This window comes from Hypanus sabinus, chromosome 3 (assembly GCF_030144855.1).
Source record: "Hypanus sabinus isolate sHypSab1 chromosome 3, sHypSab1.hap1, whole genome shotgun sequence".
Lineage (NCBI taxonomy): Eukaryota > Metazoa > Chordata > Chondrichthyes > Myliobatiformes > Dasyatidae > Hypanus > Hypanus sabinus.
Genome location: NC_082708.1, coordinates 185,861,562 through 185,877,895, shown reverse-complemented (window position 1 = coordinate 185,877,895; position 16,334 = coordinate 185,861,562). Strand labels below are relative to the sequence as shown.

Below are 16,334 nucleotides of genomic sequence, written 5' to 3'. Positions count from 1 at the left end.
ATTGTGCAAAAGTCTTAGGCACCCTTACTATAATATATATATAATATACACACGCCTAAGACTTTTGCACAAACGTACATAAGGACTAATTAACCTTCTAACTAGTATGTCTTTGGAATGTATGAGGGAAGCGGAACACTCGGAGGCTGCCAATCTTTGATCTATTTCCCCAATTTGAGCTGGATTCTGTTCCAGTCTTAATTGGCCTACTTCACTTTCCAGTACACCACCAATTGTGGTGTCATCTGCAAGCTTACTAATCACGTCAACTACACTTTTTATGTCTGTTTACTTATTTAGAGATACAGTGTGGCACAGCCCAATGAGCTGCACGGGTCAGTAACCCGAGCCAAATCACAGGTCAATTTACAGTGACCTCCCCATCAATGAGCTCATCGTCATGAAACATTGTCACAGGAAAGCAGCATCTATCAGGAACCCCCACCGGCCAGGCCGTGCTCTCTTCCCACTGCTGCCATCAAGAAGAAGGTACAGGAGCCTGAGGACCCACACCACCAGGTTCAGGAACAGTTATTGCCCCTCAACCATCAGGCTCTTCAGCCAGAGGGGATAACTTCACTTCCCAAAACCTCTGGACTCACTTTCAAGAACTCCTCATCTCATGTTCTTTTTCTTTATTGCCTGCTTATTTATCCATCTATCCATCTATTATTTCTTTCTTCTTGTATTTGCACAGTTTGTTGTTTTTTACATATTGGTTAAACACTCAAGTTGGTGTGGTCTTTCATTGTTTTTTCAATAGTTATTATTCTTTCTATCTATTTAGATTTACTGTGTATGCCTGCAAGAAAATGAATCTCAGGGTTGTATATGGTGACATATACATATTTTGATAATAAATTAACTTGGAGCATTTGGACTTTAATCAGTCTGTTACCTCTACCACCTCTCCCTTTCATTCCCTTTCTCCTAACCACCTACCTTCCAGGAATATGCAGAATCTCTTGCCTCCGTTCCTAGGGCATTACCAGCTTGTGCCCCTCCACCCACCCCCCAGCTTTTTATTCTGGCTTTTCATGAAGGGTCTTGGCCTGAAATGTCAACTGTTTATTCCCCTCTATAGATGCTGCCTGACCTGCTGAGTTTTTCCAGCATTTTATATGTGTGCAACCAAGTGGATTTAGTTATTTGTTTTATTTAGCGATACATCTCGGAGTACAGCCTTCTGGCCCTTTGAGACACACTGCCCCAGCAACCCCTGACAACCCCAATTAACCCTAACCTAATCACGGGACAGTTTACAATGACCAGTTAGCATAAGCCAGTATGTCTTTGGACTGTGGGAGGAAACCGGAGCACCCGGAGGAAACCCATGAGTTCCAGTGGGAGGACGTACAGGGGACGTCGGGATTGAACTCAACTCTGGAACACCCCGAGCTCTAATGGTGTCATGTTAACTGCTACGCTACAGTAACTTCCATGTACCATGGGATGTGAAAGAGGTGATTGGTTCAGGGGTCAGATAATAATGAAGGAGAAGGCTCTTTCTCCTTCTGAATGTCTGAACGTTCAAGCTTCTGTACCTTCTCCCAGGGAAGGTCCTCCTGAAGCAATTCACTGTGAAGGTGGGTTGAATGGAAAGAAGTGGGGAAAAACTGTGGTGAGCTCTCTGCAGGTTCACTTGGCCAAGAGCAGAGCAGCCTGAGATGCACCCTGTCAGAGTACTTCCAATAACTCATCCATAGAAGATCAAGAGAATTTGTGTGGACTGTCTACCGAGGTATCAGAAACCGTCAGTGATGACCATAATAAATGAAAAGTGTTAGTTCTGTTTCGAAAGTAGAAGGTGAAAGCTATTGAGTATTACAAGCTGACGGGGTACTTCTGAAGTACGTGAAGCCATGTATTAGACCAGAAGATACTGGAGCAAAATTATGCCATTCGGCCCATCTAGTCTACTCTGTCATTTGATCATGGTGGTTCCATTTCCCTCTCAAACTCGTTCTCCTGCCTTCTCCCTGAGACCTTTCATGCCCCTGACTGATCGAAGGCCTCCAGCCTCTGCTTTAAATCCACCCAAAGACTTGGCCTCCACAGCCACCTGTGGCAACGAATTCCTCAGATTCACCATCCTTTGGCTAAAGAGATTTCTTCCCATCTCCATTCTAAATGGACGTAATTCTACACTCAGTTTGCGTCCTTATGTCCCCTCCATATCTACTCTATCTAGGCCTTTCAACATTCAATAGCTTTCAATGAATGAATTAGGGTTCAGTGAGGTTCCACCCTGCCCCCCTCACCCCAGTCTTCTAAATTCCAGCAAGCACAGGCTCAGAGCCTTCAAATGCTCCTCATATGGCATTGGGCCACGTGATTCTTCTCCAGTCCCACACAGATAAATATATATATATAGAGAGCTGCTGTTTCAACAGACCATCAAGGCAAAACTGATGACAGTTAGTAGTGAGTGGAATCTGAAAAATGTGCAAATCTAATAATTTCCAATCTATTTTTAAGGTTAGATGAGGTTCAGTGATAAGCATTCCTTTTGTATAATAATTCATAATTCATTTGATCAGAAGATATTCTGTCATTTCATGGTCGCAGTAAGACAAGTGAGGAAGATACTACAGCTTTTAACAAATGCTTTCATTGTGAATGCCCTGACATGAGAACAATAGGGACATTTTCCCATAATGGCTCTATTATTCACTAAACTGCACTGTGTTTACAGCACAAGAAAAGTATGACCAAAAAAAAGGAAAACGACAAAATTGGTGTAATTGGACTGCTTTCCACTTTGTGGGGGCAAAGAAACGTTTAAAATTTGAGCTTAATAGCAGATTAAGGCCACATGAAAGTTCTGCTGTCAAACAAAGTCCTTTTTATTAATTATAGATGAAAGGCTGGGGAAAAGAGAGACTCGGTCACTAAGAATATTGTTTAGAGCAGAAACGCATAGAATTTAAATAGTTTTGGGATATGTTTGCTTTTATTGGTTTGTCAGTTCCCATGTGACGCAGCTCCTAATTTTAACTCTGGTGGTGTCTGATCCGGATGATTGAGGAAAGAATATTCTTGGACTGTGCGGTCTGAATTCCATGAAAGGAAAATGTGGGAAAGAGACCTTCAGCTTTCATGCACCGTCAGAAGCAGGCATTTCTTTTCTACTTGTTTCACAGAGAGAAACAAAACCAAACTCTCCACATCAAATGTCTGCGATAATTACCTTTCAAGTCAGATGTGGGGTAATTTTCGTTGGGTATTAGAATTAAGAGCATGGGACCATAAGACACAGGATAGAATTAGGCCATTCAGCCTATCAAGTCCTCTCCACCATTCCATTATGGCTTATTTATTATCCTCTCAACTCCATTTTCCTGCTTTCTCTCCATGACCTTTGATGCCCCAACTAATCAAAAACCTATTGACCCCTGTCTTCAATATACTCAATGACTTGGTCTCAGTGGCAATGAATTCCACAGATTTACTGCCATCTGGCTGAAGAAATTCCTTATTGTCTCTGTTCCAAAAGGGTGTCCTATTTGGAGCCTGTGCCCTCTGGTCCTAGATTCCCCCCCACTATAGGAAATATCCTCTCTATCTATTCTATCTGGGCCTTTCAATATGCAACATCTTTCAATGAGATCCCCCCTCATTCTTCTAAACTCCAGTGAGTTACAGGCCCAGAGCCATCAAATACTCCTTATACATGAACCCTTTCATTCCCAGGACCATTCTCTTCTGGACCCTTTCCATTGCCAGGGAAGTAAGTGTGAGACTGAGATTGTATGGAATTGCATTGAGCCTATGAAACGCCACCTCACTACATTTTTCCCTCTCTTTTTGCACTACTTACTTAGTTTAACTTTTTAAATATATATACTTTCTGTAATTCACTATTTTTATTATTGTGTATTGCAATGTACTGCTGATGCATATTAACAGATTTCACAACATACGCCAGTGATGTTTAACCTGATTCGATTCTGAATATTCTGAGAACCGGTCAAAAAGCCGCCTCCTCTATTGGAAAACATTCAGGGTGCGTGTGTGCGTGCGTGGAACGGGGCTAGCTTTGCAGTTACTGTTTGTTGCTTGTTCTGTGATGTTCTGCTGAACATGGTGGACACGCTACGTTAGCGCTGGAATGTTTGGCGTCCCTTGCACATTTCACTGTACGTTTTGATGAACACACCACAAATAAGCTTGAACCTTGCAGGTGCTGGGAATCTCGAGATAAAATGCTGCTGAAGGAACTTGGAGGGTTGTGAAGTATCTGTGGAGTCAAAATGATTGTTGATGTTTTAGTTCGAGACTCTAGCCTACAATAAGACTTAGGGCCATGATTAGACCATTCATCCTATCGAGTCTGCTCCACCATTCCATCATAGCTGATTTATTATCCTTCTCAATGCCATTCTCCTGCTTCTCCCTGTAACCGTTGACACCTGCTCTTTAAATACATCCAATGACTTGGCCAGCACAGCTATTTGTGACAATGAATTCCATGGATTCACCATCCTCTTGCTATAGAAATTCCTCATGCTCCCTGCATCAGGACTTGGGATGAGAAATATCATGAATTTTCCTGTTCAGTGGTTTGATTTCCAGATTAGCCAGTACAGAACACCCCCGTGGCCATCACACTCAAAAGCATTTGGAAACTGTTGGGGTCGGCGGGGGGGGGGGGGGGGGGTGACCTAGCAGAGGAAAGCTGCAGTGGTCAGGAGCCTGGCCCTGTGGCTGCCATTGCTGTGGCCTGTACATTGGTGAGACCCATTGTATATTGGGACGCTGTTTTGTTGAAACCTCTGCACCATCTGACACAAGCGTGTCCTCCAGGTGGCCAAACATTTTAATTCCTATTCCCATTCCTATTCTATGTGTTGGTCCATGACCTTCTCTTGTGCCAAGATGAGGCCACCCTCAGGGTGGAGGAGCAATACATTATATTCTGTCTGGGTAGCCTCCAACCTGATGGCATGACTATCAGTTTCTCCTTCTGGTAAACAAATTCCATCCCCCCCCCCACCTCTTCTATTCCCCACTCTGACCTTTTATCTCTTCTCACTGGCCTATCATCTCCACTGGTACCTCCTCCTCCTTCCCTTTCTCCCATGGTCCACTCTCCTCCCATATTTGATTCCTTCTTCTCCAGCCCTTGACCTTTCCTGCCCCCCCCCCACCCCGGTTTCACCTTCCAGCTAGCCTCCTTCACAACCCCTCACCTTTTCATTCTGGCATCTCCCCCCCGTCCTTCTCAGTCCTGAAGAAGGGTCTTGGCTCAAAACATTTCCATTGATGCTGGCTGATCTGCTGAATTCCTCCAGCATTTTGGATGTGTTGCTTTAGTAATTGGGAGGCCTTCAAAGTGACATTTTGAGAGAGCTTGGGTTTGTATGTTCCCTTCAAAATAAAAGACAAGGATTATAGATTTAGGAAACCTTGGTTTTCAAGAGATATTGAAGCCCTGGTTGAGGGACGAAAGGAGGTACTTAGGAGGTATAGGCAGATAGGAAGAAATGTACTTATGAAGTACAAGAAATACAGGAGAACACAGGAGAACTAAAAGAAGACATGAGGTTACAGCAGACAAGGTGAAGGAGAATCCTGAGGGAATCTACAGATATGTTCAGAGCAAAAGGATGGCAAGGGACGAAATTGATCCTCTGGAAGATCTATGCTTAGAACCGAAAAAGCTGGGGGGAGTTCTTCAATGGATTTCTTTCATCGGTATTTACTCGAGGGATGGACACAGAGTCTATTGATGTGAGGCAAAGCATTAGCGAAGTCGTAGACTCTATACAGGTTGCAGAGGAGGTGTTTGCTCTCTTGGGGCAAATCAGGGTGGATAAATCCCCAAGGCCTGACGAGGTGTTCTCTCAGATCCTACAAGAAGATAGCATAGAAACGGCAGCGGCCCTAGCAGAGATATTTAAAACCATTTTAGCTATGGGTGAGGTGATGGAGGATTGTTCTGTTGTTTAAGGAAGGCTCGAAGAATAAAACAGGAAGTTATTGGCCAGTGAGCCTGATATCAGTAGTGGGAAAGTTATTGGAAGGTATTCTAAGGGACCAGATAGATGAGTATTTGGATAGATGTGGGCTGATTAGAGATGGTCAACATAGGAAAAGGTTGAATAGGTTACAACTTTATTCCCTAAAGTGTAGAAGAATGACTGGAGATTTGAAAGAGGTATACAAAATTATGAAATGTATTGATAGGGTAAATGCAGGCAGGCTGAGGTTGGGTGAGACTACAAGGAAAGGTCATGGGTTAAGGGTGAAAGGTAAAAAGTTTAAGGGGAACCTGAGGGGGAACTTCTTCACTCGGAGGGTAGTGAGAGTGTGGAACAAGCTGCTGGAGCTAATGGTAGATACAGGATTGATTTGAACATTTGAAACTTGGATAGGTACGTGGATGGGGAGGGGTATGGAGGGCTGTGGTCCAGGTGCAGGTTAGTGGGACTAGACAGATTAATGGCTCAGCATAAACTGGATGGGCTGAAGGGCCTGTTTCTGTGCTGTGGTGTTCTGTGACTGTGTGGCTAATATTGACTGACTTCCTTTTGTTTTTGGTGCAGGCTAAATGTAACAATTATATTCGAATCCTGGAAATCTGGAATGAGACGCATCTCTTTGCCTGTGGGACCTACGCCTTTGACCCTCATTATGCGTTTATCGTAAGTGTCGTTTATTAATGCTGTGTGAGCTCCAGCCAAAACTGCTTTTGAACTTTATTTCCCACGTTAATATATTTCCTTTCCTGTCCGTACTAAGTGCTTTAAAGATACTCTAATGGGTTTTGTCTCTTGGTAAATGGAATAATACTCTCTCGTACACATGTGCTTGTCTCGTTTCTGCCTCTAAGGGGTAGCTAGCCACCTAGTAGCAGCATTATTGCTATATTTGATGGCTCTGGGCCTGTACCCGCTGGAGCTTAGAAGAATGAGGGCGGATCTCATTGAAACCTACTAAATATTAAAAGGCCTCGATACAGTGGAAGTGGAGAGGATGTTTCCTAAAGTGGAGGAGTCTAGGACCAGAGGACACATCCTCAAGACAGAGGGATGTCCCTTCAGAACAAAGATGAGGATGAATTTCTTTAGCCAGAGTGTCGTGAATCTGTGGTATTTATTGCCCCAGATGGCTGTGGAGGCCAAGTCATTGGGTATGTAGGTTGATAGGTTTTTGATTAGTAAGGACATCTGAGGTTACAGGGAGGAGGCTGGAGAATGGGGTTCAGAGGGATAATAGATCAACCATGATGATTCAATGGGCCAAATGGCTTGATTCTTGAGGTCTTACTAAAACACAGAAGGAATAAAACGTCATTGACTACTAGCATCAATACAGGCACTAAAATCAGATATACCAACATTGCTCCAAGAACAGTGGACCTTGTAAATTCTTGCATCTAAATTGGCAGATTTGTGTGACATAGTTTTGCCCACAGAATGATGCTTTGCAGACAGTATTCGAGATTCCTCCCTTGCAGTTCCTGGGTAGATCTTGTCCTTCCAGTAGGATGAGACTGCGTGGCTCGTGGAATCGTCCACATTGACTCCCCATGAATTCTCATGGTATCAGGTCTAATTTGGGCAAGGAACCCTTTTCCTGATTACCCTCCACCACCCCCCCCTCAGATGGCAAGCAAGAACCTGTGGTGAGGGTGGGGAGGGACTGAAAGCATCGAGTGTGTTCTGCGGATGGGAACTTCATTGTCCATCACCAGCAAGATGTACATGGTGCTCATGGATTTTAGTAAGGCATTTGGCAAGGTAGGCTCATTAGGGAAGTCGTAAGGCATGGGATCCAAGGCTGTGTGGATTCAGAATTGGTTTGCCTATAGAATGAAGAGATTTTTGGTAGATGGAGTGCATTCCGCCTGGTGGTCGGTTCCACAGGGATCAGTTCTGAGATCCCTTCAAAATAAAGAAATGACAATTCAGAATAAAGTGTAAAAGCTGCAGAGGAAGTGCAGTGCTGGTTCAACCTGACAGGAAGGTGACAGTAACTCAAGTGACTACATGTTACAACAGTGGTGCGCAGAGGAGCATTGCTGAGCGCACCTTGAAGTGGACGTGCTACAGCAGCACAAGACCATGCCGGGTCCCACTCCTCTACCGAGCAAAGTGGGCACTGAGTATACCTCCTGTCCCCGTTGCTTCAAACTGCCTTTTCATTCACCCAGCTGAAATAGCCTTTTTTGAGGCCAGAAACACACATCCTAATTTCTTTCAGTTGAGATACAAATAATAAAATAGGTCGAAATGATTTCAACATCCTTCCTAAAAGATCGAAGTCTGCAACCCACCTGAGACCGTTTGCTGGAATGAATCCAAAATCACCTCCATTAAACCTAAAATGTCGGATCGTTGGGATCAGGCTTCTCCTTAAATATTTCTGTTCTCGACTTCTCCTCAAAATTGTTTGCTGTGTGCTTTAGTATGATTTGTCCTCTGCCTTTCAAGGACTCTTCACCCTATATTCTCAATATTTATTGCTTATTTTTTTTCTTTTTGTATATGCACAGCTTGTTGTCTTTTGTACACTGGTTGTTTGTCCTGTTGGGGGCGTTTTATCATTGATTCTTTTGTGTTTCTTGTATTTACTGTGAATGCCTGCAAGAAAATGAATCTCAGGGTTGTATATAGTGACATAAATGTACTTCAATAATAAATTTACTTTGAAATGTTTTTTAAATTTTACTTAACAGCAGTATATAATCTTGTATTTCAGAAAGTCTTTGGTTCAGTCAATGCAACAGAGAGCAGAATTTCAGGAATGCAGAAGGGCCGAGGAAGGTGTCCGTTCGAGCCGATGCATCCTTTTGCAGCAATTTTGGCAGGTAAATGACCTGAGTTGGTGTATTACTGGGCTGAGTATTTTTTTAAATTGAAACGGCTAACTCACACAAGAAAATGATGATGCTAGAAATCGAAAATAAAATTGGTGATAGCTGCAACTGTCTGACAGTATATGGAAAGAGAGGGAGAGAGAGTTGAAGTGAGGTTTTGAGTGCAGAGTGGAATAGATAGGGGAAGTATCTTTAATAGGATGGAGCCAGGGTTATTGTGGTGATCCTGTTATGTGTGGAACAGATGGTGAGGGGAAGGAGGGGGGCAGGGAGGGATGTGGGAGGGGGAGAGAGATTGAGAGATGTGTGTGAGAGAGGGAGAACAGCAAAGGAAGGTGATAGAGATGTGAAATGAAGATTGGAAATATTACTGAGACCTGATACAAAGAGGTGAATGTGAGAGCTGCACAGAAGTCAAAGTCAAAGTGAATTTATCATCTAAGAACATAGACATCAGCATATACAACCCTGAGATTTATTTTCTTGTGGCTATTTAGAGGAAAATAAATAAATACAATAGAATTTATCAAAAATATACATAATCACACTCTGGCTATAGAAACTCTTCCTCATCTGTGTTCCAAATGGACATCCATCTCTTCTGAAGCTGTGCCCTCTAGAATAGAACCCCTCACCACAGCAAACATTCGCTCTATCCAGACCTTTCAAAATTCAATAGGTTTCAATCTAGTGAGATTAAAAATATAGGGACAAATTGAAATATCAACTTAAATCAATAAAAATGGCAAATTTATACTGTGCATGCGATGGTCATTGCTTTTACTGGAATTAAATTTGCTTACTAGACACGATGGTGGCCAGACTTGAAGTTCAATGCAATGTCTATGATACTTGCACAACATCAGGAAGGAGGGACAGGAGCCTTGGGTTCCAACACAACCAGGTTCAGGAGCCTCGGGTTCCACACAACCCGGGTCAGGAACAGTTATTATCCTACAACCATCAGGCTCCTGGACCAGCACAGATAACTTCACTCACCTCAACACAGAACTGATTCTATGACCAACAATCTCATTTTCAAGGACTCTACAACTTATGTTCTTGATATGTATTGCTTATTTATTTATTATTATTTTTATTTTTTCTCCGCTCAAGCTGGTAAAACCTGAGGTGCGAGCATAAATAATTTACTGCTTGGTATCAATAAAGTGCTTCCTATTATTATTATTATTATTAGCCAAGCACACTCATTTCTCAATTGCTAGGAACTTTTGGACAATTCTAGTGGTGTTTAGTATTGTGGCTTTCTGAAGGTTTACATAGATATTGCTGAATAGCTCTAATTGTTTACTGCTAGTGTGTAGTGACTGTGGGATGATACCATTTGTAGATACTACTATTGGGACAATGTCTACCCTCTTCATGTTCCATAGTCCTTCAATTTCTGGTGTTTCTTGCTTATTGGTTTCTGTATTTGTGTGCGTTTGGAATGGCTGTATCTATTCAGTAAGTTGTTCTTGCTTGTTTGCCCTGTAATATTATATCCAGACAGTCCTTTTGTAATAATGGATCAGTTGTAATATAATTTGTGGGACTCTGTCTCTGACACTGGAACAGACCTGTGTTTATAGTAAGGTATGGTGTCATTTATGAGTTTGTATTTTAAAACAAGATCCTGGTGAATGATGTTTACCACTTGATAATGCCTGTGTAAATAATCAGACTGAGTTAAACTCAAAAGTTATTAGTTACTATTATAAGTTGTATTTACGTTGTTTGTCTTCTTTTACACAATGGTTGTCAGTCCTTGTGTGTTTTTCATTAATTCTATTGTATTTCTTTGTTTTTCTGTGAATGCCTGCAAGAAAATGAATCTCAGGGTAGTTCATGGTGACACGCATGTCTGCTTCTTAAGCTCATCAACCCTATGGGGCAAAGGCCACCAACAGCAGCTTGTCGAAGTCCTGTATCCTGGGTGTTTCCCAAGTTGTCCCAGCTGTAGCCCATCGAAGATCTTTCCTCTCCCAGGGATGAGATCTTTGGAGCTTCTGTTGGTGTTTCCGTAGCACTTTTTTTTTTACGGAATGGGGTGATCAACCCTCCTCCCTTCACAGCTGGGCTTGGAACGATCCATGGTGGAGTGGACATACATGTACTTTGATAATAGATTTACTTTGAACTTTGATGTGTTAATCTCCCAAACCAAATGATTCAATTAACTTACTCTTTCCTCATGTCTCTCAGTGCCTGCAACTTGGATGTTCACTCTCAACCCAGATCTGAATACACCCTATCCCCATTGTATGCCAAGGATACTTTCCTCACAGTTAATGCATAGTATGGAAAACACATTATGTGAATAATCATTTAAATGGAGAAAATAGGGATGTGTTCTGGAGGGCTTCATAAATATGTTTCATCTATAATTCACATTTTCATACCAATACGACACAAAAGCAGTACCACAAGGCAACATTCGTATTATATTTCATCAAGATAATAAATCATAGAAAGTTAACATACTAGGGTGTACAGTACTCACCAACAGTGGCAGGTGTGTTCGCTCCGGGAGATGAGTGGTTGTTGTGGTGTTGGACAGCTTTACATGGATGAGGTGGATGGTTGTGGGTCGTCAGGATCATCAAGGATGGCAGGGGGTGAAGGTAGACTCACAGAACTCTCTGGCAAGTTAGTGGAACTCTCAGAACTGCTGGTAGAAGGAGATGCAACAGGTGTGGAGCTGGAGTTGGTGTGGATGACAGCGGTTTGAAGAAAGTGGTGAGGGGTTATTTGCTTGGTAGCTTTTTGTTTTTCAGCATAAATTTGTAGGGAAGAAGGATTGCCTGCAGGGAATGACTCCGTTCTAAACTTGGGTCCATGTCCATCGCCATTTGTGCCAAGTATTCGCCAGCCTTAAAAAATTCTGCCAGTTGCTTCACCATAAAATCCTTAAAACCATAAAATCGACACTTCCTTCTTCATCGTTGTTATCACCTTCAGTCTGAGGTCATCCACACTTAATTCTTCATCATGACAATTCAGGAGTTCTACCACGTCAGCAGTCTCGAGATCTGAGACTCCTTCCCCACCGATTTTACAGCTCAGGCCCACACAGTCCTGGACAGCTGTAGTGAAAGCAGGAAACCCCTTGAGGGTGTGCACACGCTCCGCCCAAATTGATTTCCACGCTGCATTGAGAGTGGAAGACCTGACCTCTTTCCAGGATTCATCAGTGTTGTTGATGGCATGTCTGATGATGCAGGACTTCCACCGTTCCCTCACCGTTGGTAAACTCCCGGGATTTTCAAAATCATCTGCTGTTTGCAGCATCTGAGAGATGGTTCTCCGTAAAAAAAAAAGTACGCCTTGAATGTGGATCACACCTTGGTCGAGTGGTTGAGTCAGCGATGTGTTAGGTGGCAGGTAACATACTGTTATGTTAGGATGAATGCTGTCCAAATGTTTAGGATGGGCTGGTGCATTGTCAACAACTTTAAAGGCAAGATTCTGTTCCTGGCAGTAGCGTTCAGCCACAACAGCAAAATAATTAGCAAACCAATCTTCAAAGACTTGACCAGTGACCTATCCTTTCTTGTTAGCTGCCCAGTGGATAGGAAGCATATTCTTACTCAAACCCTTAAGAGCATGGGGGTTTCGTGAATGGTAAATTATGAGAGGCTTCATCTTAGAGTCTCCTTCAGCATTGGAACACATAAGCAGAGTCAACCTATCCTTTGCGGCCTTGAAACCTGATGCAGTCTTTTCATCCTTATGTAAGTGTGTTTCAGCATACGCTTCCAAAAAAGCCTGGTCTCGTCTGCATTAAACACCTGCTTCGGTGTGATGCCTGACTCAGCTATCATAGCCCACAACTGCACAGGGTAGCGTTCAGCAGCTTCGTGGTCAGCACTAGCCTGCTCACCACGCACAGCTAATGTGAAGCCTCTGATTATTAACAAACTTAGAAAACCACCCCCTACTTGCATTAAAGCTAACAATATCACTTGACACTTCCTCACTAGCCTCTGAACAAAGGCGACCATAAATTTCCAAAGCTTTCACACGAAGATGATCGGAACTGAGTGTTGTTTTTTTCTTTCTTTCATGCTCAATCTACAAACTCAACATTTTCTCCATTTTTGTCATAGTCGGGTGATGCACTTTGCTAACAATCTTTGAAGACACTTGAGATGAATCAATCACTGTACTCTTTATTTTCTCAGCATTTATCTTTATGTTCCTGATCATGGACTCACCCAGGCTGAAGTAACGTCCCAGAGCTGTGTTACCTTCGCCTGATGCAGCCCTATTTATAATTTCCAACTTTTTTTCAAGTGTTAAAGCAGTTCTCTGCCGCTTGACTGATGGCCCAGGACTTGACATCAGATGCTTAGGAGGCGTGGTTAAATATTTCAAAATCACTGCATCATAGGTAATAACAACAAAAGGTTAAGAGCGCAAGATTGCACACTCACACGGTGCCACTACCAATGCAGGAGTTGATGGGAGTGAGACTGTGAGGCGTGCGAACGTGGCTTGTTTTGGCGGGAAAGAGGTGCGTCTCGTCCCACACAATACTGGTCAGCCAACAGCCTCGCAGACTCCACCGCACATGCAGGCATAACTGTGAGTTTTGGATGCATTTAAGGAGAAGTTGATAGGAATAGGTTCGACGCACAACTGTGAAAGCGAATTGTCTGAAGATGCATATAATGGGGATAGTGTGTATTTCCTAAGTCTGGAGACACTTAGGACAAAAGTGTCCACAAATTCCCACATGTCTCAGCAATATATCTCCTGACCAATCATTCTCATATTAATTAGTTTAGTTGTAGTTAATTAATTTAGTGTTAATTATTTACCTCATTTAGTTCATTAAATAATTTCAGTTGCTAAAATTAGATGTTCTGTGATCATTTAAATTTAGACCACATTCACACCCACCCTTACCTGTGGCATCACAATGCTGAGTCCCTTTGTAACTCTCTCCTGAACTCTCTGTCTCCTACTGTTTCCTCACAAGATTCAAATGACTGAAATAAATTATTCAAGGTGTATGAATGTTCCAAGATTAGCTGTCCACATTCACATTGAGAAACTCATACAAAATGCTGGAGGAACCCAGCAGGTCAGACAGCATCTGAGGAAAGAAATTAACAGTCAAAGTTTTGAGCAATGACCCTTCATTTCGGCCCGAAGCATCGATTCTTTATTCCTGTCGATAAATGCTCTCAACTCTTAACAACCCTCATGTGATTGCTATACCTTTAAACAACTCACAGAGTTTATAAGCTGGAAAATGACTCACCATGGATCAAAACTGAGAAAGCCTCTCGGATGAGTGGTGAAACGTCTTCCAGACAATGCAGCAAGTCCAGTTGCCTTGATTTACTACTGCTTGATGTCCTTAATGTATCTGCCTCTACCGTTACCCCTGGTAGCGAATTCCACACAACCACCACTCTCTGTGTAACAAACCTACCTGTGACATTCTCCCCTGTACTTCCCTCCAGTCACCTTAACATTGGGCCTCCTCGTCTTAATCATTTTCTCCCTGGGAAAAAGTCTCTGACTGTCCACTTGATCTGTGCCTCTTATACCTTGTACACCTCTACCAAGTCATCTCAGATCATCCATCTCTCCAAAGAGAAAAGTCATAGCTCACGCAACCTATCCTCATGAGACATGCTCTCTAATCCATTCAGCATCCTGTTAAATCTCCTCTGCACCCTCTCTAAAGCTTCCAAATCCTTATGATAGGCAATGAAAACTGAACACAATATTCCAAGTGTGGTCTAACCAGTATTTTATAGAGCTGTAACATTACCTCATGGCTCTTGAACTCAGTCTCCCAACTGATAAAGGCCAACACTCCATGTGCCTTCTTAACCATCCTATCAACTTGTGCAGCAACTTTGAAGGATCCCAAAATCCCAGTGTTCCTGTACACTTCCAAAAATCCTGCCATTAACCCCATTTGCTGCCTTAAAATTTGACCTTCCAGAGTGAATCACTTCACACTTTTCCAAGTTCTACTCTATCTGCCACTTCTCAGCCCAACTCTGCATCCCATTCGTGTCCCATTGTAACCTACGGCTACCTTCTACACTTTCCACAACTTCACCAACCTTCATGCCGTCTGCGAACTTACTAACTGGCCCTTCCCCTTCCTCATCAAAGTTCCATATAGATATATAGGTCCTGATGAAGGGTCTTGATCTGAACGTAATCCTTTATCCCTCTTGGTAGACGCTGCCTGACCTGCTGAGCTCCTCCACCGTTCTCTGTGTGCTGCTCTGGCTTCCCAGCGTCTGCACAATCACTTGTGTCTGTGTAGAGATATCCACTTTAATTAATGACCCAGTATAAAGGAGAACAAAATAATTGTTTCTCCAGATCCAAAAACACAATAATAAAAAAACCTCAATAAATATAAATACATCAGAAAGCTTATATAACGTGTATATGTGTGTGTGTGTGTGTGTGTGTGTGTTTGTGTGTATATATATGTGTAAATAAATGTAATTACTTACAGATGAATGTAACTATTTGGTGATCGGTTGAAAGAGAGAGATTAATTCCTTCCTCTGTATGTTTGTTTCCAGACAAAGTGCTGTATGCAGCGACCGCAGTTGACTTTCAGGGCAAGGATATAGCTGTGGTCAAGAGTAGAGGGCACTTGGACAGGATTCGCACGGAAGAATCTATCAATTGGCTGAGTGGTGAGAATCTATTAATATTTTATACTCACTGATCAGGAGTGCATCAACACGTAGGGAGTATCTTCATTTGAAAGACCACGGCAATTCAAGAAGATTGTTTATCATCACCTTCTCAACAACATTGAATGCTAACTCAAAACTGTCAGTGTGAAGAAATATTGCAGAAGGAGATATTGGGTACTTATCGTGGGCTATGTGGTCTGTGAAGTCCTTCCACGTTCTTAGAATCAAATCAAGATTATTGTCATCAACGTTTGTTGTGAAATTCGATGTTTTGTGGCAGCAGTACAGTGCAATACATTAAAAAAACTATAAATTACAATAAGAAGTATACACTCATGGGCCACTTTATTAGGTACACCCGTTCATTAATGTAAATCATCCAATCGTGGTGGCAACTCAATGCACAAAAGCATGCAGACATGGTCAAGAGGTTCAGTTATTGTTCAGAGCAAACATCAGCATGGGGAAGAAATGTGATCTAAATGAATTTGACTGTGGAATCATTGCTGGTGCCAGATGGGGTGGTTTGAGTACCTCAGTAACTGCTGTTCTCCTGCACTGCAATCTTTAGAGTTTGGTGTGAAAATCAAAAAAAATCCAATGAGCAGCAGTTCTGTGGGAGAAATTGCCTTGTTAATGAGAGACGTCAGAGGAGAACTGCCTAATTGGTTCATGCTGACAGAAGGCGACTGTAACTCAAATAACTACAGTATACGTTACAACAATGGTGTGCAGAAGAGCATCCCTGAACACACAACACATAGAACCTTGAAGTGGATGGGCTACAGCAGCAGGAGACCATGAGCATACACACAGTGGCCACT

The 16,334-nt window shown here is 42.6% G+C and overlaps 1 protein-coding gene across 2 annotated transcripts in view; it reads left to right on the top strand.

The window, feature by feature from the left end:
• The window catches only part of sema4f (sema domain, immunoglobulin domain (Ig), transmembrane domain (TM) and short cytoplasmic domain, (semaphorin) 4F), a 174,555-nt gene that overhangs the window by 101,284 nt on the left and 56,937 nt on the right, over positions 1–16,334 (top strand). For both annotated transcript variants that reach the window (XM_059965774.1, XM_059965775.1), the window contains exons 4-6: positions 6,549–6,647; positions 8,707–8,815; positions 15,391–15,507. In XM_059965774.1, coding sequence (XP_059821757.1) covers positions 6,549–6,647; positions 8,707–8,815; positions 15,391–15,507 — 325 coding nt within the window. The remainder of the gene's footprint in view (positions 1–6,548; positions 6,648–8,706; positions 8,816–15,390; positions 15,508–16,334) is intronic.